At 19.3% G+C, this 27,403-nt stretch overlaps 3 protein-coding genes and 2 pseudogenes across 5 annotated transcripts; 3 read left to right on the top strand and 2 right to left on the bottom strand.

The window, feature by feature from the left end:
- Positions 1-2,998: 2,998 nt before the first annotated feature.
- Positions 2,999-3,965, top strand: PmUG01_00060400 (annotated as a pseudogene). The gene is given in 3 exon segments: positions 2,999-3,223; positions 3,238-3,321; positions 3,336-3,965. Coding segments are annotated over 3 exon segments (939 nt in total).
- A 3,495-nt stretch (positions 3,966-7,460) lies between these two features.
- On the top strand, positions 7,461-8,350 carry PmUG01_00060300 (fam-m protein; the record flags this gene model as incomplete). The annotated part of the gene is made up of 2 exons (XM_029004966.1): positions 7,461-7,547; positions 7,676-8,350. 2 exons carry the CDS (start codon positions 7,461-7,463, stop codon positions 8,348-8,350), a joined length of 762 nt encoding a protein of 253 aa, XP_028859115.1.
- Positions 8,351-11,053: 2,703 nt separating this feature from the next.
- PmUG01_00060200 (PIR protein) lies at positions 11,054-12,234 on the bottom strand (the record flags this gene model as incomplete). Its single annotated transcript, XM_029004955.1, has 3 exons — positions 11,054-11,227; positions 11,351-12,064; positions 12,208-12,234. The coding sequence occupies 3 exons, from the start codon at positions 12,232-12,234 to the stop codon at positions 11,054-11,056; spliced, it is 915 nt and encodes a 304-aa protein (XP_028859114.1).
- A 3,969-nt stretch (positions 12,235-16,203) lies between these two features.
- Positions 16,204-18,690, bottom strand: PmUG01_00060100 (annotated as a pseudogene). The gene is given in 6 exon segments: positions 16,204-16,534; positions 16,548-16,728; positions 16,743-17,364; positions 17,453-17,538; positions 17,689-18,202; positions 18,220-18,690. Coding segments are annotated over 6 exon segments (2,205 nt in total).
- Positions 18,691-25,158: 6,468 nt separating this feature from the next.
- Positions 25,159-26,099, top strand: PmUG01_00060000 (fam-l protein; the record flags this gene model as incomplete). The annotated part of the gene is made up of 2 exons (XM_029004944.1): positions 25,159-25,245; positions 25,371-26,099. 2 exons carry the CDS (start codon positions 25,159-25,161, stop codon positions 26,097-26,099), a joined length of 816 nt encoding a protein of 271 aa, XP_028859113.1.
- Between the last annotated feature and the right edge of the window lie 1,304 nt (positions 26,100-27,403).

Genomic DNA, 27,403 nt, shown 5'->3' with positions numbered 1-27,403 from the left:
AAAAATTATAGCTTTACTTTTTCTATGAATTTCAATATATGAAGTTTTTTAATTCTCGCTCTAATATATTATATCTGTATAATAAATACACTTGAATAATATATATATTTATGTATTCAAATTGATTTCTATAAAATATATGTTTTTTCTTTACAATGAAATTAATATATCATAATTCTTAAAAATTTTTAAAAAATGTGGTAATTTGTATTTTATCTAAAAATTAGAGATTTTTATTTTATATCTTATTCTGTTATAGAATGATTATATATATAGATTATTAAAATAACGCGTCATTAGTTTGACATTAAAAAAACTATATGTCTTTTCTTGTATTTAATAAAGAAAAGTGAATATATATCATTGTATTGATAAGTGTATACATATTTGTTTTATATATATAAAAAAATTAATATTTATCTTATACGCTAATAAAAAGTGTGTTAGAAAGTATAATTACTATAAATCCTCTTTAAAATTCTGTTATTTTGTTTTTTTTTTCTTGTAAATTTGAAGATATACGTATATAATAAAAAGAAATACTTAATAAATATAAATTATTATATAATTTTTAAAGTACTTACAGTGTTTATTTATTTACAGTTATATTAATACTTAAAAGCATTTATCATTTTATTATTTTGCTTATTTTTGTGTTTATTCTATTATAAATGTATTAATTAATAATAAATTATAATGAAACATTAAAAACAAATATAATGCATACGGTTCCTATATTTTATGTAATTCAAATATTAAATTTGTGAATTAAATATAATTGTATACTAATATGTAGTATGTAAAAATTCTTTTTTTTTTTATTTCTCATAACTGTAAATATCTAAATGTGTACTGTCTGTAAAAATATAAATTATGTTTAGGATTAATTGAAATAAATTCATATTTTCTACAATGTTTCTATTATGTTTAAATATTTATTTTTACTTATGTTGTATTTTTTATGGTTGTCTAAATATAAATTAATGATTTAATATTCATTTTAAAGATTTATAAATATAAGTATAGTTTATACTGAGTATTAATAATTATATTAAATATATAATGACCAATTTTTAAATAAAATAAGAACCAAAAAAGTCGAAATTCTTTTCACAGGAAAAAACGTTTAAAAAATCAAGCATATATGAATAAAAGTTTGGCAGTTTCTGTAATAGAATATATTATTGTATTTTTATCACTTTTTTTCCAATTCCTTTAATTATTTTGTTTTATATATTACAAAGATGTTCTAAGATGATTATATTATTGTAAGAAGGGTGTTACTATTGTATTATATATAGGTTATTTTATATTTTAATGCATATATAATGGTAAACTCTTTAAAATTAGTCATTGAACTACAAGGAAATGAAATGGAAACCTATTTATAATTAATATATTGTATTCAGAAATGAAGGTTTTCGTGTATCTAATGACGCGTTTATATATTCTTAATGAAATTATTTACTTAAAAAAAGTTTAATGTATACTTATAAACTTTTTCATAGGAAATAGAATATACATAGATACATTAATACAGAAAGTAAAAAAAAATTTATAAAAAAAATATTTAACAGTTCTTATGTTTTTATATTTAATTTAGTATTATAATTTATTGTTTTATTATAGTTTATTATCTTAAATTAAAACATATATATATATTATGTTTTTTTTTTTTTTCGTATAAATGTGATATTGACACTACTATATATTCATTATAGAAATATGTACTTTATACTTAAATATTATAAGTGAGAATGTTGCATAGATTTATATTATATTAAATATGTAATTGTTTAATTTAACATATAATATCACAATTAATATAACGTTATTCATCTAATGAAGTAATTTATTTTTTTAATAATTATATTTACTTTTTAATGGCTGTAAGTAATCACTTTAATAATTTTTTTTTAAATTTATTTATATTACATTTAATACATAAGTTGTTCTGCATTTCATGGAAATAAATAGTTTATTTCTTTTGTATTATATATTTTTTTTATTTAAAAGTAAAATATAAAAAATTAGCTCTATAAAAAAATTATTATGAACATTATTTACTTAATAACTTGTCTAATGTAAAAATATTTTTAATAGGATTTTAAGTTTTTTTTTTTATAGCTCATGTATGAAAGTATAAATAATAACAGAATATTCCTTTAAAAAATGAATTGTTAATAGAATATTGTCTATTTTTGAATTTATTTAGGTTATAGTTAAATAGAAAATTTAAGGGATATAATAATTTTGCTTTTTATTATAAATAATTGTTAGAATTAACCGAATAATACAAAAATTATTTAAGCATAAATGATAAAATATAGATAAAGAAGCATTATATTTATTTATACCCTTGATATATTTAAACCAAAAAAATTTTGTACAAAGATTATGCTGACGTTAATACGTTTTACAACAATTATTCAATACTATATATAAATATAATTATTACCATTATGATATAATAAAAATAATAATGTTATTTAACTTTAATACCATGTTTTTTAAATATAATAATTTTATAAAATTAAATTTTTAATGAAATACATTATTAAAATAAATTCTTCTTTTAATATAGAACTATATATTACCTATATTCTCTACAATCTATAATGTATGTATGCTCAACACCTGGAAGTGTATATTAATTATCCATCTATTTTATTATTTTTAAAAAAAAATATTTAATTACCTTATTATATTAAATAAATAATTTGTATATTTTGAGCATTTATTTTTGAACTCTATTTATATTAATCTCTTTAAAATTTTTCTTATGGATAGCATATGATAAATATTTTATAGTTTATTTATTTTACATTTTTTTCAATGTAAAAATTTTTAATTATAACATTTTACTATATTCTTACAAAAAAAAAAAAATAATAGAATAAATAAATAATAATAGTGTCCTTATTTTTATAAAAATATCATATCTTTGTTAATTATATCCTTTTTCAGTATATTACCATATTAAAGATATATATCATAGAAGAAAATTACGACAATGTTATTTGTTAAAATTACTACGTTAATTCTTTTAAGTTGGATATGTCATATTTATATTTATATGGTGCGACAATATTATTTAATCATTTTTTTTATTCATATTTTTTGTGTTTTACTTTTATTAATACATTATTTTAGTGTAAAAGTATTCATTAAATTATATAATAAATATTTTTTTTACTTTTTCAGAATACTTATAATAAAACGTTGGGTGAATGCTACAATTATCGTAAAAAATTATATGCAAGAAATTATCGTTTACTAGAAAAATATAATCAGGATAAGGATCCCAGTATTGTATGTTTAATGGAAATATATCAAATGGAATACACAACAAAAAAGATATATATATTAATCAAAAATATACCTTAGGAAAAAAAAATCAATCATATAGAAGTTCATTAAGTAATAAAAAAGGCTATAAAAACGATGTGAAAAATAAAACCTGTATATTTGAAACAAAAAAATATTCCAATTTAGAAAAAAAAATATTCAAAGAACTTGATTATGAAGACTTTCTTAAAAAAAATAGGACAATTAGTGATAGGATATACAAAAAAATAATACGTAAGAAATGCGGATTACGATTTGCTTTACCTTTATTAATATTATTGGTTTTTGCAATATCATTCATATTAGATAATTTTTGTAGATGTGGGCTTACATTTGGTTTGAAAAAAATAATTGTTCTTATTTCACCCGTTTCAGATAGTGCTTCTCCTGCCTTAAAATCTTTTTATAACTTGTTAACCAAATCTCGTTTTAGTTGGTTCACAAATTCTGTTGTATTACAAAATGGTAAGAGGCCAAACTACTGTGTAACAGGATTTTTGGGCTTTCTTATATACTTTGTGCCCATCTTCCTATTAAGTGTAATACTTATAGCAGGAGTTGTATATTATCATAAAAAAGTAAAAAAATATGAAAAAATTAGGCATAGGAAAAGATAAAAAGTGTACTAAATAACATTTATATCTTTAATTATATATTCAATATAAAATAAAATATGTAATATGTTGAATGGTACTCGTAATATATATACCCATAATTACTTATATATTATAAAAGTACGTAAACATTACTTGTCTCATTGATATACACCAGTGAAAATAGATGTTTTTATAGTTATCGTGAATTTGAATGTTTTAATGTTTTTTAATTAGTAGTTTAAAATAAATTTTCAGATTAATTTAATATTTTGGCTTAATATGTATATTTTTATAAATTACTATTAGACGTATACGCTTGCGCGTTATAATAAATATATAGTAGGGTTCTCTATATAATTTTATTTATGTTTTGTGCTAATTTTTAGTTTAACTATAAATAATACATCTTTGTATACTTTTATATTTTAATATATTATGAATATGTGTTGACTCCTTTTGAAAAATGCATGATAAGATTTAAATTAAAAAAGAATAATTATAGTTTTATTTTTAATGACACTGGGTAATTATAATATGTTGTATAGATGAATATATATATATATATATATATTACGTAAAATCAAACTTAATATTTATTTTATAAAATAATATTTATGGGAAACATATAATGGAACGATATTATAGTAAAGCCCTTTTCAAGTAATTTATATTTTTGTTTTTTCTGATATAAAAAATAATATATAAATATATAATAGAATATCTTTATTAAATATAGGATATTTTTATTAGTTCAATAACATAGTAGTTCTAAATATTCACAAATAAATGGAGAATTAGCAAGATTTATTATGTTATTATTGTAGTTAATTATTGTGCTTATTCAATATACAAAAAGATAATTTAATATATATTATACTGTAATTTTATAAGTGAATATACTATATAATTTTTATATTCTATATATTATTAAAAGTTTAGGTTAATGAATGAAATGTAATCAAATATTAATAAATAACGTGCATAAATCCTTTTTTGTTTCATAATAGTAAAATTTTCAGTACATTTTTATGAAAATAAAAAGATACATTATCATTAGTTCTAATGAAAGAATATATAATATTTCCACTTTAATATAATATTATATAAGTATTTTTATATATATATTTCCTGATTTTTTACGTTTATAAATATATTATGTAAAGAGTTAATATATTTTTAAAGATTCGTAAAAATACATGTACTTTATAATGAAAATTACTAATTAATTTATGTTAACATCACTTTTTAAATAAAATGTAATTAAATAAAAGAATTAATTTTTTATAAAAGATTTATAGGTATATTACTTACATTACTTTTGAATATATTAGTTTTATTTAGATCTGTTAATAGGATTTTTGTCTTCCTATGTAGAAGTTTTAATTAAATTAGCATATCAATTTAATATTAAGTATATTGAAGAATTTTTATTTGTTAAAAAGATAAAAAGAAAGTACTAAAATTTCCGTAGTAAATGTAAAATTGAATTTATAAGCTTATAGAAAATAAAATTGGATAAAAAAAATGTGTTACTATAAGTGATTAAATGATTGAAAACGTTATTAAATAAAAGTACAATAAGTTAGAAATATTATATATTCAGAACTGAAGAATTCAAAAATAGTATTTTAACTACATATTATTGGAATAATAATAATATATTTATAAAAATATATTTATAAGTGAACCATTCATTTATGGTTTACATAATAAATACAAAAGAAATAAATATTTTACAACGAAATTAATCTATTTGAATATTTTCTCTTAATTTAGAAAAAACAAAAAATCTAGAAAAATATATATTATTTTAAAAATATAAAAGGTGCTATAAAATATTTAGATACAATAAATGATGCTAAAATAGAAGAAGACTATTTATAAGTAAGTGTTTGGAAATTTTAAAATATAAAGTGGGATTATTTTTCATTTTTAATTTTATAATATGTACTTGTGTTATTGTACCTTTTAAAAATGGTTTGGCTTATATTTTATATGGAAATATTGGATGTGAAGGAAACGTATAATCGATAAAATCATGGTAACAATAAATGGTAGCTACATAAGAGTCTTCATAATTGGCACGATAAAAGTGTAAACAGTACAGAACTATAAATATATAATGATGTTAGTTTTTGTAAATATTCTCTTTTTTTTTATATTTTAATTATTTATTAGAAGGAATATTATTTTTTTAATAAAAATAATAATACAATGTTGTATTTCAGATGATTATAACAATTTCTTACGTTTACAATATATTTTTAATTATCTTTTATAATTTGGTAAGCATAAGAACCTAAATAGTGGGGTATAATATATATAAGTTTTTAAATGTATTTTTAATAAAATATTATTTGTTAATATGTCCTTGTCGATATATTATGGTGTATCTTTAAAATATATTTTTGGTATGATGCATTTTTATGGGAAAAAATATAAAATATCATAATATTTCTAAAATTATCAATAGAAAAGTTATTAAATTATACATTTTAGTAATTTATATTATACTGTATTATATTTTATGTACATATTATATCTAATTATATTATTTTTATTTATAAATTAGTTTCATTTATGATATACTTAAATTAATGTAATTACATGTAATATTTTTACAAATTTTTGTTCTTATTTCTATGCATTACTAGTTGCTCTAAATATATATATAATTAAAAAGAAATTAAGTAGATGATGGTAACTATATCTCAATTAGAAAAAATAGCATAGATTTAACTCAATTAGATATACTTATTTTCAAAAAGTATGGTATATATATAAAAAATCTGCATTTATTTGCTTTTTGAATAGTCAATTATTTTTTGATTAGTATAATATAAGTTCGACACTGTAAAAAATTATACACATTAATGGATCGTGCTTAAAGTAGAACTAATACATGCTTCATAATTAACTTAACACAAAATATTATTTAGTTCGTATATTATTACTATTATAAAATTATTACAACAATAAAAATTTTATAAAAAAATATAGTTTCTTCAAAATTCAATGTTCATGATATTATAATCATTAATAGGATATCATTCTTACAATAAGTAATTATTATATTTATATATAGAGATATCTATTATATACATATTTTCTACATTCCATATAGTAGATATATTTAAAGGTTACGTATAATAAGGAATTATATATTTATTTATTAATTCATTCTTAACATGAATAACAAAAGTATTATTTAATTAGTGTACTACTTTAAATAAATTATATATTTTAAATATTTATCAATCAATTCAAATTATTTTATGTTCATAAAAGTTGTTATTTTTAAATATCATTATGACAATAATTATGCGCTATGTTTTAAAGATTATTTTATTTTGTATATGTAATAAAATCAATTATAAATATATACAGTATATTAGGAGTTTATGAAGAAATAATATAGTTTTTTAAATAAATATAGCATCTTTTGTCATTAGATATATATTATATTATTATTAATTTTTTTCTTTTGAAAAATTTAAGATATTCAATAACTATATAATGGATCAAAAAATTAAGATGCTTTTTTTTATAAAAATTTCTACATTTATACTTTTAACGTGGATATTCCATTTTAACAGTGAATTGGTACGATTACATAACTTGAATATGTTTTCCTTATTTATATTTTTAATGTTTTATTATTATTAATAATTTTTCTTAGAATGAATTATTTATCTTTTAAACAATAAATATCTATATATTTTTTATTTTAGAGTACATTTAACAAATCTATCAATAAAAACTATAAACCTAGTAAAAAATTAGATACAAGAAGTTATCGAATATTGAGAAAATATAAAAAAGAAAACAATTCAAATAATGTATTTTTAAAAAAAATGTTTGTAAATAATGGGGAAAATAATGAAGGAGATATATCTAATAATGAAAAGTGCAGAAAAGGAAAAAACAAACAATCAAACAGAAGTTTATTAAATAAAGCACAATACTATACTGAAATTATAGATTATAATAATGGGACATTTGATGGAAAACATTTCCATTTTCAAAAAAAATGGATTAAAAAAAAAGATCATGATGATTTTCTCGAAAAAAACAGAAGAATTTGTGATATAACTTTAAAGAAAATAAAATTTAGAAAATACAGATTTGGAGTTGCTATATTTATTATTTTTTTATTTTTGGGAATAGGATTAGCAATATTACCAAAATTACCGTTTATGGAGAGTGTATGGACATCAATGGATAATTTATTACCAAACGCTCTGAAAGAAGCTATAGAAACTGCGCAAAAATATGTAAACAACTATCTCTATTTAATATTATATACTGCACTTTTTGTTATATTATCTATTATTCTTATAATAGGGATCTATAAGATGTTAAGGAATAATGAAAAATATAACAAAATTAAGTTAATAACAGAGTAAAATTAATAATAAGGAATATGCATGTTTCTGTAATGAAATTTTTAACATATAGCAATAAGTGTAATAATTTTTTTAATGTTCTTAATAAGAATATATATAATTTGTAAAATATTATAGATGCACATGTACATTACTTGTCTTTTTAATATACAATATTAGAAATGTATTTTCTTCTTTTTTGGGAATTTGAATGTTTTAAAGATTTACAATTCGTATGCAAATTATTACTGTATCTTAATAATTATTATGGGATAATGCATTTATTTAAATATTTAAATATTTTTGTATAAAAAATATGTAGTTTTGCTGAAAAGTTGTTGTATTATAGTACTATTCACACAGTTATATATAGCTATGATAATTTATATATTTAATTAAAACTTCTTCTTTCTAAATTATATTTTGGTGTAATCTAAAATTATTGTTGGTTAAGGTTATTAGAAAAATGTATTATTATTAAATTAACTATAAATATCTTTTTCGTAGTATTAAATAAAAGATGGTTAATATATTGCGTTATACTAATATGTATATATATATACATATATTTACATAGGAAAGAACATAATATTTACTATACGTGATATAGTTTAAGTGAAGTATACTCTAAAATATACGAATTGTAAAAATATTTTTAATAGAATTTTAGTTGTGATTCAATCGTATAAAAGGAAAGTTATATAACGAATTAATATCCATTTTAATAGGATTAATAGTATAGAACTTATGGATAATATTTTAATTTTACTTTTATTATTAATTTATTTTATTATTTTATAATTATTATGAAATATACAATCAATTATTTTTTAAAAACAAAAAAATGCCCTTCACAGTATTAAGAAAATGAGATATTTTTTTACATATAAACTTAAAAAAAAGTTAAAAGAAATACATTTCGAATTTTAAAAATATTTTTCTAATTGTTAATGTTTTCTTGTTTAAATCTTATATTTTTAATATATAAATGAAAGCAATCTTTGAAGCACTAAAATTATTTCTTTATAAAAATTAAATTAAGTATATATCGAATTTTTAGAACTAAGCAAATAATTTTTATAGATTAATTCTGGTTAAAATATATTTAGTCGATAGTAAATAAATGAAGTTGTAGGATAATATTACTTTATTACTTTTATATTTTATTTTTGTTATGTGTCACAGTATGTATTTGACAATGTATGTAAATATATATTTTAATAAATAATTACTGTTTAAATAAAAATAATAATTAACAATTATAACAGACTAAATTTTGCTTTTATTTTAATTAGATTTATGAATCATGTTCTCCGAACATTGTTTTTACTAAATCTATGCTTACTGTAAAGAAATGATAATTAAAAATAAAATTTGGTACCTCATTATCATTAAAATTATTTCATTTATTCTTTCTAAATGAATATTTCAGTGTTTGAATAATTTTCTATAATTTCAATATTACATATATTTTTGTTTATTATTTTGAAAGCAATATTAAGTATAGTGCAAAATATATTATATATCGTTAATAACTAAAATTCATATTTATAGTAAAATCCAAAGACATATGTAACTATGTACAATAAATAAAATGAGGGCGTACATGAAATTTAGAATTAACAAATTATCATGGTGCCTAAAAATTTCATATGATGAGAAATGAAATCCTCCTTTTCTAAATTATTATTCTTATTTGAATGTATAGATAATAAATTGTGTAGAAAATATGGAAATGGATTCTATCTGGAAACTCAATAAAATAAGAATTACATTTATATTTCTCACTTTTTATAAACATAAACATGTTACTTGCTATTATGTTTATGGGAATATTTGTTGTATTTTTCTTTTTATATGGAGAAAACAAAAACGAAGCATAGGCATTTAAATACTATTTGTTATTATTAAAATTTACTTTATCAAAAAATTTATAATGTAGTTACGCTATTTTTATTATTTATCTTATATCAATTTTTTTAATCATATGTATGTTATATATAGAATAAGGTATTAATGCAGTTAAGAAACTAGAAGAATAATGCTAGAGCAGAACATATTTATGAATTATAAAGTAATGGTTAAGATTGTTCCCATTTGAATACAATTAAAATTAGAATTCATCTACCTTAGCGCCAATCATGAATACCCTGTCAACAATGTCACATATAATATATATCAATAGAAGAAAAAAAACGCTAAAACTGTTACATAATGTGTAACATTTTTAATTGTATTAAATTGAAAGTGGACAAATAATAAAAATTTTGAATAAAGTTATAAAGAAAAAGTATATATATACTTTATATTTTGATTAATGTTTTTATTCCAAGATTTTACATTTCTTATTTATATAATATTATTATTGGTGTTGTTTCTAATGTTGTTTTTTCTTCTGTTATACTAATAAAATAAACGCTACCTCATATTGTTATATAAGGATATCCACTTTTTCTTTATCATCTTGTGTTATATGCTTAAGTTTTAAAATTATTTATATTTCATTCTAAGAGGAATCTCGTTTAAAGGGAATTTTCTACTACTAATTTTAAAAATAGCATCGTATTTATTTTATCTTTTTTTTTGAATAATTTTTATAGACATATATTCATTTCTTTATTTATTGTTTACATTGCTTTTTAATGAATTTGTACATAAGTGTAACATATATATCACTAAGTATTTTATTTTCTATTGAAAATAATATAAACGGTTAATTTTACATCAAGTGTTTCCTTGAGGTTGATAGGATATATTATGAAAACTTCTTTCATAATTTCTATTTACTACTTCATGAAGGTTTTGTAAGGATTCTCTCGATTCTTCTTGAAATTTGTTAAGTTCAATAATTTTTTTTTTTCGTAAACGATTATATATCCAAGATTTCAGTGGAGTAAACTACATAAAAATATATGTATATTTATTTAAAAATATAATTTTTATATGCTTATAATTTTTGTGAAAATAAATTATTCTATATGTGATAGATTATTATTAATTTTAAGTATAATTCTTATTAACCTTATATAAAAAAAATATAGTGAAAGACATTAGTAATACGATAGATGTTGTTAAAATGGGAACAGATACGTAATCTACTTCTTTAGGTTGTAATATTTGTATTGAAGTTTGTTCTATTTGTGGTAACGTTTGTGGTAATCCATGGCATGGAGATAATTTATTCATTTTATCATCATATGCTTTCTTAAAATTGATTAACTCCTTACAAAATAGACTTTCATTATTTCCTTGACATGCTTTGTAATTATCGTTATAAAAGTTATAACATTCTTTAATATTCTTGCAAATTGTACCATCAGAATCACTTTCTTGACCATTAAAATTTTCAAAGTTATCATAATAACTGTATAATTGTTTAAGTTTATTTAAAATATTAGATTGAATTTCTTCGAATTTTTGGACACATATATTACCTAACTGGGATGAAAATTCATTATATTTCTGAAACCATTCAGTTTTCTTATTATAATTATTATCTGAATTTATCCTATAATTTAAGTATTTACAACGTTTCAAGCTATCGGATTTATAGTTTTCATTTATTTCAATTAAATATCTACCAACCTCTTGGCATGCACTGACTAAATCATTATCACTAAGAGCAATTGTCATACATTTTTTTGCAGGATTTTCTTTACCCCTTTCATTTTGAGTATCAAGAATAACTTTTTCAAATTCACTTTTATATTTAACATATAATGTCACGGTATTCTCCTAAAAATAAAAAATATAATATAATGATATATAAATGCACAAAACAAATTTTTCATTAAATAGATTTATCTATTATTTCTAGAACAACAAAACCTTGGATAAAATAATATATATAATAATTAAAAAACAAAAATAAATTTTACGTTTTCTTGTGTAGTGTCACTTGTCATTGTACATAGGTATACGTGAATTAAGGAACAAAAATTAAATTAGTATCATTTTAATACTTATATAAATGAAAAAATATATATAATATGTTATTATGTAGTATTTTCCTTTTTTTCATATATAGATTTTAAAAACGAAAATTACTTATAAAAAATTTTCTCTTTATTTTTTATTAACATTACAATAAGTAGAATAGTTAGTAAAATATAAGATAAACGCTTTAATTGATAAAATAATAATTGTAAAAACAGGGTTATTTTATTGTAAGTAAAAAAAAAATATAGAGAAAAATTCGCTTTTCTATTTTTTTATTGATATGAGACTTATATAATTGTACTAATATATTATACAAAAAAATAAATTAATTTTAGTATATTCTCAAATAAATTTCCTATTATAATTGAATATTTTTTCAGAAATCCTTTTTTGCCTTTTAAAATATTATAAATAGATAAATATTAACTACTTATAAGATATAGTATTTTCTCATTTATTTTATTATTATTTTTTTTATTGTTAAGTTAATACCTTTCATATTATTTAAATTAATATTTTTAATAGGCTTTAATAATATATATATTAGTCAATAAACTGAACTTCACGATTATTACTAAAATTTAAGTTTAACTAAATAAAAAAAGACATTTAGCTAAAAAGAAGTATATTATATGAAAATAGGCATTTATTTGTTAAATGAAAAATATACATCCTCAAAAAATTTATTTTAATTATAAATATAATATTCCACGAATACAATATATCGTATAATTTTAAAATAATCTGCTAATTCTCTTCATTGTATTATATACAGAAGTTAAAGCTTTTCTTTCTTCTTTAGAACTTTTCACAATGGGATAATATATATATTTATATTCGATATATAAATGTATGCAGAAAAAGTAAATATGTTTATGCTATAGAATAATTATTATTATGTATTAAAAATAAAAAGAAAAATAATATAATATTTATCTTAATTGCTTTAGTAAAATTTATTATTGAAATCGTTTGTACTTGTAGCATAACAAATATGTACATAAATATGTCAATCAATATTTATCATAATAATCTACAGAGCATACAACTTATTAGCAATGTTGTTTATGGTATGTGTTTATATTTCAATATATAATAAAACACTTGCGAAGGTTAATATCATAATATTTTTCGATTAGGTATATGTCACTTATTTTTTATTTATGATATTATATTTCATATGAGTTCTAACATATTATAACATTTAATTCAGTGTATTTAGAAAATAATATTAAATTATTGTTATTTTATTTTTTTTTTATATATATTTTATTGTTCTAAATTATCTTACGATTATATATGTTTAATATGATATATAAGTTATATCTTAATTGAATTAATATATTTAACATATAATCAAATATTTTTAAAAAAAAACTAAGAAATGAAATAAAAGAAAAATATGTTTTTGTTATTATTTCATATATGTAATGATTTGTCTTTTTCTTCATAAGCTATGTAGAATTTTAAATAGTATAATAAGCTTTATAATTGTTAAAATAAATATTAGTTAACGTTATTTTGTAGCGGATATTCTTTTGCTCTTATATCATTTTTTTATTTATAATATTAAAATTTGTATTTTTAATTTTTACATTAGCGTTTAACTAAATAAAGTATAATATTTATCAAGGAGCGCTATATATTCTAATACATTGCGGTTTTGTTATTCGACTTTAACATTAAATCATAACTATGTTCGTAAGTCCATGTATGTTAATATTTTTTTATAATATTTAATATATTTTTAAGGTACTTGCAATATGTTTATATGATTATAGTTAAATTATATAATTTATTAAGTTCACATATCAAATATAAGAAAACATACGTATTAATATTCTTGTAATTTATACACAATATCAATGAAATATATAAGTGATATATATATTGCATTATAAAACATAAAAGTATTTTTTGAAAGGAGACTTATATATATTAAAATAATATACTTTAAAAAAACTATATATTCATTATTTGTAATATAAAATAAGAATATTTAAGTTCATTTAAATTTATTAAATATTTTTTGAAATATGGATAATGTTAATATTATTAATAAGTAGAAACAATAGTTTTCTTAACAAAATATTATTGATATACTATAACATATATGTTTTATGTAATATGAGGATACTATATTACAAATAAGTATTTATATTTCAGTTAGGATTGTGTTATTTGATCGTCATGCTTATAATTCATTCAGAAACATATTTTTTTTATTAATATTATTACTGCATTTATTATAATGTTTAAAGAATAAGCAGAATGCTGTTGTTATAGCTTTTACTCAATACAAACTAGTAAATAAAAACTTATAATTTACTTATTTTCTATGGAATATGATAAAAGTAAAAAATTATTATTTATCAAAATGGATTAAACATTTTAACAAATAGATCTACTATTGGTTTATGTTATAAATAAATAAATATATATATAATTCATAAAATAATAAAAAAAATTATAAGAAGAAAAAATATTATTAACTAAATATTAAAAAGAAAAATATTATTCTATAATTACAAAAATCAAAAGAGAAAAAAATTGTAAGTTAGAATATATATATTCTTTTCAAAACTCAAAAAGGCAGTGTCCAAATTTTTTTATTAATATAATAAAAATAGGTATTTAATTGAAAGAAAAAAAATAAAAATATATGATATTTTTTGAAATTCCTATGAAATAATTTTATTCTGTTTCATTTGTACTTCCTTTTAAAAAAGTGTTGAAACTTATCAATTTAGTACTGTTTAAATTATATACTTTTTTATAATTATATTTTATATCTTTGATATTATAAAAATATTTATAAATTATAATGTGTAAAAAAAGAACAATAAAACCATAAGGATCATTTTTAATTATTGGTTTATATCCTTTTTTAAAAGTGAATAATAAGATTAATATAAAAAATTATGTATCCTGAATAATTTCATTATTATCACATTTTTGTCATTTTAATAATTTCATTCATATTTAAAATTTATTTTAATAAAACTTATATAAACAAAAAAATAAATACTTTAATAATATTAACGTACATAAATATGTATGAACATTTTTTATTAAAGTCACAATATTGTTGAGAAAAAAAATTAAATTCTTTATTAAGAGAATGAATTTTTATATATGATTTTTTCATTTTGGGTATATATAAATAATTCAAGAAAAATATTATTATATATATAACAGTTAAAGTATTATAAATTTATAATAAATAAGAACTATTTATATGTTAACATTTATTAGGGCATAGATATTAACAGTTTTTTATAGAATATATAGTTTACTTTTTTATAAGATAAATTATATGTGGAATATAATTACCTTTTCATATATTTTAACATCTTTTTTTTTTTAATGAACAAATTTACTATATCAGTTAAATCATTAATTTCCAAATAATGCGAATACTTGTAGATTACATAATAATTATCTTTTCAAAATTGAAAAATATTGTACAGTAATTTTTAATGGAATAAAATATAATTATATAAATTTATGTGAAAATTTTATATTAATTCAAAAATAGTATTAAAATTTATTTATTTCGCTCTTTTTTATTATTCAAAATGTTAATTTTTTCTATGTTTTATATTTTGGAAAAGGTTAATATTAAATTTCTTTTTTTTTTTTGTTTTGATATATATAATATCATCTTACCAATTTTATTGAATAGAGTAATAATATAATATTCTAATGGATATTTTTTTAGAAAGAAAAAATTGCATATGTAATAGTAATATTTTTTAAGTATCGGAGTTTTAATCTTCATATTTCATTCTTGCTTTTTTCTTCTTTATTACTTGTTACTTTATATTCCTCTTATTTATTTCTTACATGCATTAAAAAATTTAAATAACCTTTTTTTTTAGTAGCACCTTATCTTAAATATAATCTAACTATATTTTGGTTGTATTACTATGAATTTATGAAATGTGTTTTTCGGCTATATCAATGGATTTTTTGACTGTCCCATTATTAACTATAGAACTTGCATATAAGGCATCCTCTCCTATCCAATCTTCTATCTCATTTCTTAAACTGTCCTTCCCTATATGAGTATGTAATTCCTTATTTCTTTTATTTTCTATATCACTGTTGATATATTCAATTGTATTTTCTGTAATTTCTTTTTTGTTACCTGAATATACTTCTGCCCTCCATTAATTTATTGAACTATCCAAGTATGATTCCCTATTATCAAAATTCACCTCTTTTGTATATTCTTCTAATATTGACATAAGAACAAGAATACACATCTTTGTCAATAATTTTTTTTTTTATATATTTATATAATTCTTTATAATTTTCTTTCTGCTGCAATTTTTCTATATTTATTAATGATATATAATTTATGGTTTCTTCACTTACACATTCTTCTGATGTACTCGGCAACTTCTCTGTTAATACCTTAAGTCATTTTTGTTCCATATATTGTTCTATAAATTACGGTTTTCTGATAAATATTGTTTCCATAGATCTTTTTCTATTTCTAAAAATAAAATTTTGCGATTTTCATAAGAAGATTTCTTTTTTAAATCTTTAATTTCATGTATAGAAGCTAGTTCCTTTTTCCATTCATTTATTAAGTTATTATATCAGTCCACTTTATTCAATTTTTCAGAAATATTTCTATGTCTTTCTATCCATTTATTCCATAAATTTTTTTGTTTTTCAATATCACTGATACTTTTAATATTTTCCGTTATTAGTTCATCATTTGTTAAATTAGGATAAAGTCCATATAACTTTTTTGTGAACACTTCTAAGCATATTTCTAAAAATTCTCCTTTTTTGTAATTCCATTCTTAATTTTTCCGTTCTTGAAGCACTTCCATATGTACTTCTATAATAGTTTTGGACCTTTTCTTTTTTTGCTTAGACTCATGTAAATTTTTTATCATGTTATCTTCAAGTATTTTTATTTTTTTAGTAATTTCTTCATCATCATAACACGGGTGTTCCAAATGATTATGAGTTAAAAATTCTTTTTTTCTGTCCGAATGTGAAGGTATTAGTATTTTAAGAAAATTTTCTTGTCTTCTTTTTATCTTCCTTTTTTTTTTTAACTGTCCCATTAATGTGTACTTTCATATAAAAAATACATATTCATGAAATATATTATTACTGAAAACTAATGATTATAATGTTTTTAATACTTAAGTTTTATTCTACTTTAATAAAAAGAGAAAATACGATAATAATTAGGATGCTTATTAAAATAGATGATATGTATTTGTTAGATGAATTTCCTACTGGATCTGTAATATCATTTTAAATATGTATGTCATATATTGTTGTTAATTCAAAATTAGTAAAATAAGATGTATTACAGTTGCGTGAAGTTACAGAAGGCATAGTTGAAGCTAAAGAACTTGGAGAGAATTTTGATATTGGAGAAGATAGTGTACTTTCGGAAGGATTTTCTGGTTTTGTGTCTGGCGGAACTGAAGCAAGAGATACAGATTCACCTGATACTTCTGTGGATGGTTGGGAATTTGAGAGAAGTGTTAGTGTCTGAGACTGTAAAGAATTTTCAGAATTAGCTTCAACTTCATTAGAAGGAGATTCAAGTGATGATAAGTGAGCTTGTGTTTGTACGTTAGATTGAGATGGAGATTCCGGTTCTTCATTTTTCTCTTCATGTTGATTATGTTTTGTATCTTGATTCACTTTATTAGTGGCAGATCCCTCTGTAGATTTAGTTTGTTAGGCTTGTTCGGGTGAATCATGTGATATAGGTGATTCCCCATTTTTTTCTTTATCTTGTGTTTGTGAAACTATTTGTGTATTTTTAGATTCACCTTCACGAGGTTGTAATTTATCTACTGGGGGGCAGTCAGTAAGTTTTTTGAACGTTTGATCATTCATTAAGTCGCATATAACTTCTGAACGTCTTTTTTTTTTTTTTGGTCTGTTTATTGGTAGCATGTTCTAAAAAGGCTTTTCTTTTCCTCAAAATGGTTTTTCCTTTGCTCAATCCACTCATTATATTCATTACATCTACATGAATACTTATCAGAATTATTTGGTAGTTTCCCTTTCAATCGTTGTATTTCATCCAAATATTTCTTTCTTTTATCACAAAAATCAACTTCTTCATATTTTAATTATAAAATTATTTTATCTTTTTCCTCTAAAATCAAAGGGAATCCTCCATATTTATTTAGCTTTTCATAGTGAGATTCTGTCCAACACTTTATTGCTCTTTCCCAAATTACTTGATTACGATATGAGGGTGCTTTCTAATTATGAATTACATAATCAGCCAAATCTAGGCATTTTTTCCTAAATTCTTCTTCATTATTCTCATTATTTAATGAACTAGTTTTCTCAATTATATTTTTAGTAATATTTTTAAAATATTGATCGCGAACAAATCTGAAAAAACTTGTTCCTCTAACACTGATGTGCTAAATTGAAAAAAAATTTTAAGAATTATATAAGAATTAATTTTTACGCTTATTGTGTTATAATTTTTTTTTATAATTAATAAAAATATGTGCACAAATTTATTGATATTAAAAATTAACGAATAATACCGAGGAAAAGCATTTTTCCATAGTGACACTCTATTATTACGCTAGGATTTTGTATACAACATTCTGTAGTAAAAATACAAATAAATATCTTTTTATTTATCAACGTGATTACTTTTAATTAATATATATTAATTAAAAGAGAATATAAAATTATCAAATATGTAAAAATATATATGAGATCTATAAAATAATTGAATACATTATTATTTATTTTATACGCTTATTATATTTCTTAACCTTTAATAAATATATCACAGGCAATATATTCATAGTAATTTTATTTTAAATCATAGTTATATTTATATTTTTATATAAAATTCTTATTGGTCCTACAAAGAAGACAAATAAATAATAATATAAAGTTATATGAGTAACATTAAGAAGTAATATAAAAGTTGTTGTATAAAGTTTGCATTATTATAAGTAATGTTTCTTTTTTTATTATTTATTTTTTTTCTTAATACAAACTTATAAATATGAATATTATTATCAGTACTATTGTAAATAAATCTTTTTAATCCACATTTTTTTTGAAAATAAATAATTTATAAACCATATAATTAAAAGTACTAATATTTATTTCTTTATATTATTATACGTTTGTTACTTTTGATACAAACATTTATAGTTTTAGAATTATTATTTACATTTACTACTATATTATAGAGATTAGAATTAATAATATGTAAATTATAAATATATGTTATATTTTTTGTAAAAAGTATATACGATAAAAATGTACTTATAATTCTTAATATTATAAATATATATATATATATATATATATATATATATATATCAATTTCCTAAATATTAAATATTTATGGTGTATATTTTACCATTGAATAATTTATAAATAGTATAATTTATTGTATACATATATTCTTCGTTATCTTCCTATTATTACTTATAGATAAGAATGATCTCATATGTACTAAGTTTTAATTAATTAAATGTACATTTAGGTATATTAATTAATTAAAATAAATTTTGCTTCTTATACAAAATATGAAAAATTATTAGGATACAAGTATGGTAAAATTAATTATAATGTATGGTTAAAAAAAAAAAAAAATATATTATAAGTTTGAAATAAAAATTAATAATATAATTCCATGTAAATAGAATAATGTATTACATTATAGAATACAAACTATTTTGAAGCCTCATAGTTATATTTTCTTTTTTTGATAATATGTATATATATATTAGGATAAATAGATCAAAACTTTGTTATATATTTTTTGTCCTATTTATACATTTAATAACTATATAAAAATAATAACTTTTTAAAAGTATTAATAAATATTTATTTAGTATGCAAAATAAAAAATCCTATATATAGTTTTATAATATTATTTGAGACATGAATTTGTAAATGAAATTACAGAAATTTCTAACCGTATTGCTAACCATATAGGATATTATATTATATTATAATGTAAGTATTTATTTCTAATTAGATTTTTTCCTTTGAAACATGTATATAAGTAAGAGATAATGGTGAGGAAATTAAAAAAAAAAAAATTTTAATTGATAGTATATATTTGTAAATAATAATTTCACATAAACAATTACGTTATAATATTTATGAATAATTAATCTAATATATAATGTAATTATTGCTTTTATTTTTAATTCTTAATTTAATCTCTTACAAGGTTTTTGTGCCTTCTATTGTTTGTTTTAATTTTAATCCTTTATATTGCGTCCTAATCCATTTTAAATCGTATTGCTTAGTAAGAATATATGGGGAAATATATATAAAAATAGTTTCTGATGTTTTAGGAAATTTTATATATTTATAATTTCATTTGAGTATATTAATTACATGTATTATTAAAATATTATATAGTGAACTTATAATCGTGAATGAATATATGGCAAAATAAAAAATCCATATTATTTTCTGAAATATTTGTAAGAATAAGAATAAAATTGAGTGTAATTTTATTTGAAACATCTATATAAAAATATTTATTTATTTTTTTTTTTTTTTACTATTTTATAAATATGTGAAAAAGAAATTCTTCTTTTTTGATATAATTATTTTATTTTTTGTTTTGAGATCAAAATAATTTTATGGTATTGTATTTTACATAAAACAATTAATTTAAATAAATTCAAAATTAATTGCAATTCGAATTTATTATTGAATATTTCATGATACTATTATGAATATAGTATTTATTAATTTAAGAAATAATATTTAACAATGAAATAGCTTTATTGCACATTTAAACTTTTATCATATAATTCAACAACTTTATTGCTGTATGTATAAAACATCGCAAAATGCATCTAAGAATATAGATAAAATTAATACTTTTTTTTTTTATGTTTCTTTAAACAATATATGATAATTTTTTCTCATTTATTATATATAAATTTTCAATACAGCAACTGTTATATATATTCTTATATCTAGGAACATACATATATAAATGTATGGTTAACATACATTTATACTAGATTTTATAGTTATCAATACATTCTAATTATAATATAAGTCTTAGAGAATAATATATATGAAAAAAATAGAAATAAATAAATCTATTTTATTTTGAATATGTTACAAATTTATTTAATCCTTTCACTTGTACGCAGATATATAGAGGCACAATGTCTCATAAGAGAAACATAACATTTTAAGTAATTCCATGTATAATGTTATAAATTTCATTTATCCATATTATTTTAATGTATAATATGTGATATTATTGTTATATATATATTAATATCATTTAAAGGTATTTTTATTACTCGTTGTCTTTCTTTATATAATTTATTTAACATCATATTCTATGGTTTTAGCACTGATATTTGAAATAACGAGTTACATAATTTTACATATTTTGGACAAATTATCTCTAATAAAGTAAAAATCATTATTGATGTAATAAAATTACATTCATGTGTGGAATATCTTTATTATAACCACTTTTTAGAAAATATAATGATAATTTTATCTTTCCATTAAACATAATGATAAGGTTATGCAAAATTATTTATTTAATTGCACTTGTATAAGAATAATAGGAATTGATTTCTCATAATAAATAATCGATGTTCTAAATAAATATTTGGGTAATAATATTAATAATAAGGAATTTATATATTATATCTATATCTTCTACATAATATGTAAATTTACATAAAATATTTATGCTATAATTTAATATTTTTTGTTTACTTTGTTAAAGTGGTTTATGTACACCTTTATATAAAAATTTTTTATAGTTCTATTCGACTTAAAATAATTTATATATCTATAATTTTGTAATAATATCATTAAAAAAATTATCTTGAAGCCTTATTTTGTATTTATTTTAAATAAATTTCAAAAAAAAATTTTCAGGACATTAATTTATATAAAGAAAAACTATTATTATTTAATGTATAAAAGTTATTTTTTACATTATAATATGTCATGTAATATATGCTATCGGCTGAATATATCTTTGTATTTTAAGAATCATTTATCGTTATATTATCCAATGGTTTACCTAGAAATTTCAAAATATTATTATTTTTTCTTATTGAAGACATTAACGGAGTCCAAATAAACTAGTATTAATATAAATTATATGTATATATATATAATTAAAACACTATTACTCCAAAAATTTCCTGTCCTCATAGATTACAGGGGTGGTGGAATGGTATTCTCTCTTTTAGCTAGAATAACTTATGAAGCTATAAAAGAGAAAATATATGAAAAGTAATAAATTAAATGGTAATATAACCATTGGAAATTATAAGATAAATTCTTAAAAAGTAGTAGTAGAAGAAGAAGATTGTGCTTGCATGTATAACTGTTCTAGTGAATATTTTATAATAATCGAGATTCATTATAATTGAATAGATTCACTTAATATAATCAGAAATTTTAAGAATGGTACAATTATGCACTTAATAATATAATTTTTATGAATTCTTCATTAATTTTTAAAATTTTGCACATAAATAAAAATTTTAGATATTTTCTGTATAACACATCTATTTATATAATTAATATATAAACGTTCATATTTTTAGGTTGTATGTTAAGAGGATATTTATTATTTTTAGTATGAAATTTTATTAGACCTAGTAGAACATATAATTATTATGTAAAATTATAAAATAGTAAACATTTCAAATATTTTTATTTTGTATAAAAAAAAAATTTAAGCTACTGTATGTGAATTATGATGAATCCTTATAAACCTTGGATTAAATTCTGTAATTATTGAACATTTAAATTATATCATATTTTTTGTAGATATTGTATTATATATCTTGCACAGGAATGTAAATAATATAATTAAATTTCATGTTATTATATATTTAACTTATTTAATTTGTATGCATTAAATATTAATTATATTATTTATTAAATATATAAAATACATAATACGAAAATTACGCTAACTTTATTGAGTAATATATATATAACAGAACAATTTATCCATGATAAATATACTTAATAAGGAGAAAAATAAAAATTTTACAAGTAAATTAAACTATTATTTCATTATTTTCTAACTTAAGAAAGGTATAAATAATTGTGAAAAATAAAGATATATTTTCCAAGAAGACCCAGAAAAAAGTTTAAAAATCACCAATATTTCTAGAACAGAAAAATACAATTTTTAAATAATTGCTTGGAAGGATATGATTATTTAGTATCCTTAATTTTCGAAAATTATTTTATAATATATATACGTGGATTATTATATATTTTTAAAATCGGTAAAATTATATTATATAAAGAAACATTAAATGAAATTAAAAAAAATGGGACAATAAAATTTGAGAAAAACCTAAAAGAGACTAAATAAAAGAATTAATAAGTGTTGTTACGATAATAATATATACATTAAAGGAATAAATATATAATAACTTTAATTTTTATAATTTAAAAATGGCGTTTTAAATTTAGGAAATTTTTTCTCTATTTCAATTTTCAAATTATTAACTTGCAGGCTAAGACTTTTTAATAAGAATAATTTGAAATTATATATTAGATTATTACAATAAATATTTATGAATATGATATTTTTATAATTCTCATCTCCATTTTAGCTCTTGAAAAAATAAACAATTGGGGTAATATACGTTTTTTCCATTAAAAGTATTTTTAATAAAATGTTATTTTTTTATATATTTATATAGATTTATTATGATTTACTGTTAAAATACATTACAAGCATTGCGTATTTTAAAATGAATAAAAACAAAATAATAAATTTAATTGAATATCATACATAGAAAAATTATTATACCATACTTTTTAGTAAATTATATTGTTATTCTTAATGATTCGTTACAAATCATTTTTATTCTGTATATTATTTTCAAATTTATTTCATACATGTTTCCAAATTAATCAAATTATTTGTGCTATATCAATGCTTATTATATCTTTAATCTCCTTTCTTTTTTTTTTTTTTTTTTTTTTGATTATATTAATATTCCTTCTAAATGTTTACAATTAATTAAAAATAATTAAGTAGTTAGATATAAATAGTTTTCACTTAGAAATAATGATATATATTTATTTTAATTAAATCTATAACGTTCAAAAATTTTCGAAAAAACAGAAAAATTAGATCGTATTTAACATTATATATTTTTTTAGAAATTAGGTATTTCCATATATACTCGATTCTCTAAGCATGGTCTAGAATATAAAAGATCGTATTTCCTTTAAGAATAAATATATTATGCTGATATATTAACATATTACAAAATATTATGTAAAATATAGTTATCCTCATTTATTATTACTGTTTTTGTTTTGTTATAATTAATATTTTTTTACAAATAATTTTTTTCAAAATATCATGTTAATAAAATTATAATTTTTAATGACAAGATATTCATAACATTACTTATTAGTTTGGAGTATGAAATAATGTATTTTATATGTATACTATACGATCTATATGGTATATAAATTCCGTATTTCCTTATAATATGGAAATACTCTTTTTTCATAATATATTCTGAATGAAATTAATAATAAACATTATTTAGTTAAACTACTTTGCTAAATAATTAAAATATATATTTTGAATATTTTTATATAAATTAAAATTATTTAATTTAGATGAAAGTTATTTTTTTTTAATAAACACTATAAAGTTAAAAATTATATAATACCTTTATAATATTTTTTTTGTATATCGATGTTATAAAATACTCTACAATTATATAAATTTTATTAAGTAGATAGAGAAAAAAAAAAAAATTAGAATTAAATAACTAATATAATATCCTTTGCCTTTAAGAGGTTATAGTATAACTTTTTATGAATCTTTTACTAAATATTTTAAAATAATTAAAGAACAGAACATGAAAAAAAGCATTATGATTTTCTCATTTATTAAAATTGTTGTACTTATCTTTTTAACGTGGATACCCCATTTAAGTAATCATGTGGTATGATAAAATTATTTAAGAATATTTTTGTTATTTATATTTTTCATTTTATATTTTTATGAATACTGTTTTCATCAATATATTATTTATTCATTAAATAACTATTATTTATTTTGGATTTTTAGATTACGTTTAACAAATACCTAGGCAAAAAGTACACGCTTGCCATAAAATTAGACGACAGAATATATCGATTACTAGCAAAATATAAAAAGGATAAGGATTCAAAAGTTGCAATGTTAAGAGATGATATATCAAATAATGGAATGGATAAAAAAAAGGATATATCTAATACTGAAAAGGAGTGCACAGAAAAAAAAAAAGAATTATATAGAGGTTCATTAAATAATTATGATGGACACAAACAAGATATGAACAATAAATATTCTAAATTTGTGACAAAAAAATACAGTCATCTTGAAAAAAAAATATTCAAAGAACTGGATTTTGTAGATTTTCTTAAAAGGAACAAGAATATTAGTGATAAGACTTACAAAAAAATAATGCGTAAAAAATTCTCATTACGATTAGGATCACCTTTATTATTGTTTTTTTTATTATTTAGTCTACTCATAGTAGATATATCTTGGGAATGTGCAAATGGAGGAAAGGGATTTTGGGATTTACCAGAATTGAAATCGACTTTAAGTCCCTGGGAGACATATTTGAAGCAATATTTTAAGTGGTTATTGATTGGTGCAGGTCAATCTAAAAATCTAGTATTAGGAGAATTATTTAATATTGTATTATATGTTATACCTTTTTTAATATTAGGTGTTACACTTATATCGTACGTTTTTTATTACCATAAAAAAGCTAAAAAATATGAAAAAATTAAGTTCAGTAAAAAGTGAAATGAATAATAAGGAATTTATTTTTTTAAGGTAACATATATTTTAATATGATGTAATATTTACAATGTCATTAGTTATGTGTATAATAAACATATAGTTAATTGCTGAAAATTTATGCAAGCAATTACATATTAGTGCATTTTCTAACTCCAAAGAATAAAAATATATGTTCTTAGTTTTTTTATGGATTTGAATGTTTTAATTTGTTTAAATTTGTATTTTAAATTATTGTATTAACTTAATTATATACCACTATATATATCATCTATTTTTGATTTAAAATAGGTTTCTACGAAGAATATATTCATATGTTTTTAAATGAAAACATAACAGTATAATTAATACACTTTTATTAGAGTATTTTGTTTCTTTATATATGAAATAATAAAAATTCTGTGTGCTATTTTTTATCTTTTCTTTGATGAAAATTACTATTTGTTAATGTAATTGAAAAATATAAGATTCCTTTTAATTTAACAGTAAATGTGTCTTGTTTTTTTTTAATGAAAGAAAATGAAGAGAATTTGTTGCATTAATATATTTGTATATTTTATTTATTTAAGAAACAGCTAAAATATTTATTGTATAATATATGTTTTATGAGGTAAGAGTTATTAAGAATATTTATCGTAAAGAACTTTCAAATATACATTTAATTTTATTATATAAAAGCCATAAATGGGAAGTTAATAATATATAATAAGGTAAGGTTTCTTTTCTATTTGAGTTATAGACGGAATAGTTTACACACTTTGCATTTTTAAATATGTAGAATTTAATATGAAGTTAAAATTATTAATAATTTTATTATGGTTTCTAATTGTGCGTTAGGGTTTAGGGTTTCAGGGTTTAGGGTTTAGGGTTCAGGGTTTAGGGTTCAGGGTTTAGGGTTTAGGGTTCAGGGTTTAGGTTTTAGGGTTTAGGGTTCAGGGTTTAGGGTTTAGGGTTCAGGGTTCAGGGTTTAGGGTTCAGGGTTAGGGTTTAGGGTTCAGGGTTTAGGTTTTAGGTTTAGGGTTTAGGGTTCAGGGTTTAGGGTTCAGGGTTCAGGGTTTAGGGTTTAGGTTTTCAGGGTTTAGGGTTTAGGGTTCAGGGTTTGGGTTCAGGGTTCAGGGTTCAGGGTTTAGGTTTAGGGGTTCAGGGTTCAGGGTTAGGGTTTAGGTTTAGGGTTTAGGGTTTAGGGTTCAGGGTTTAGGGTTTAGGGTTCAGGGTTTAGGGTTTAGGGTTCAGGGTTCAGGGTTAGGGTTCAGGGTTCAGGGTTCAGGTTCAGGGTTTAGGGTTAGGGTTTAGGGTTCAGGGTTTAGGGT

Source organism: Plasmodium malariae, assembly GCF_900090045.1.
Source record: "Plasmodium malariae genome assembly, contig: PmUG01_00_35, whole genome shotgun sequence".
Classification (NCBI taxonomy): Eukaryota; Apicomplexa; class Aconoidasida; order Haemosporida; family Plasmodiidae; genus Plasmodium; species Plasmodium malariae.
Note: the sequence above shows the minus strand (reverse complement) of the source record. Positions and strands in the feature narration are given on the sequence as shown.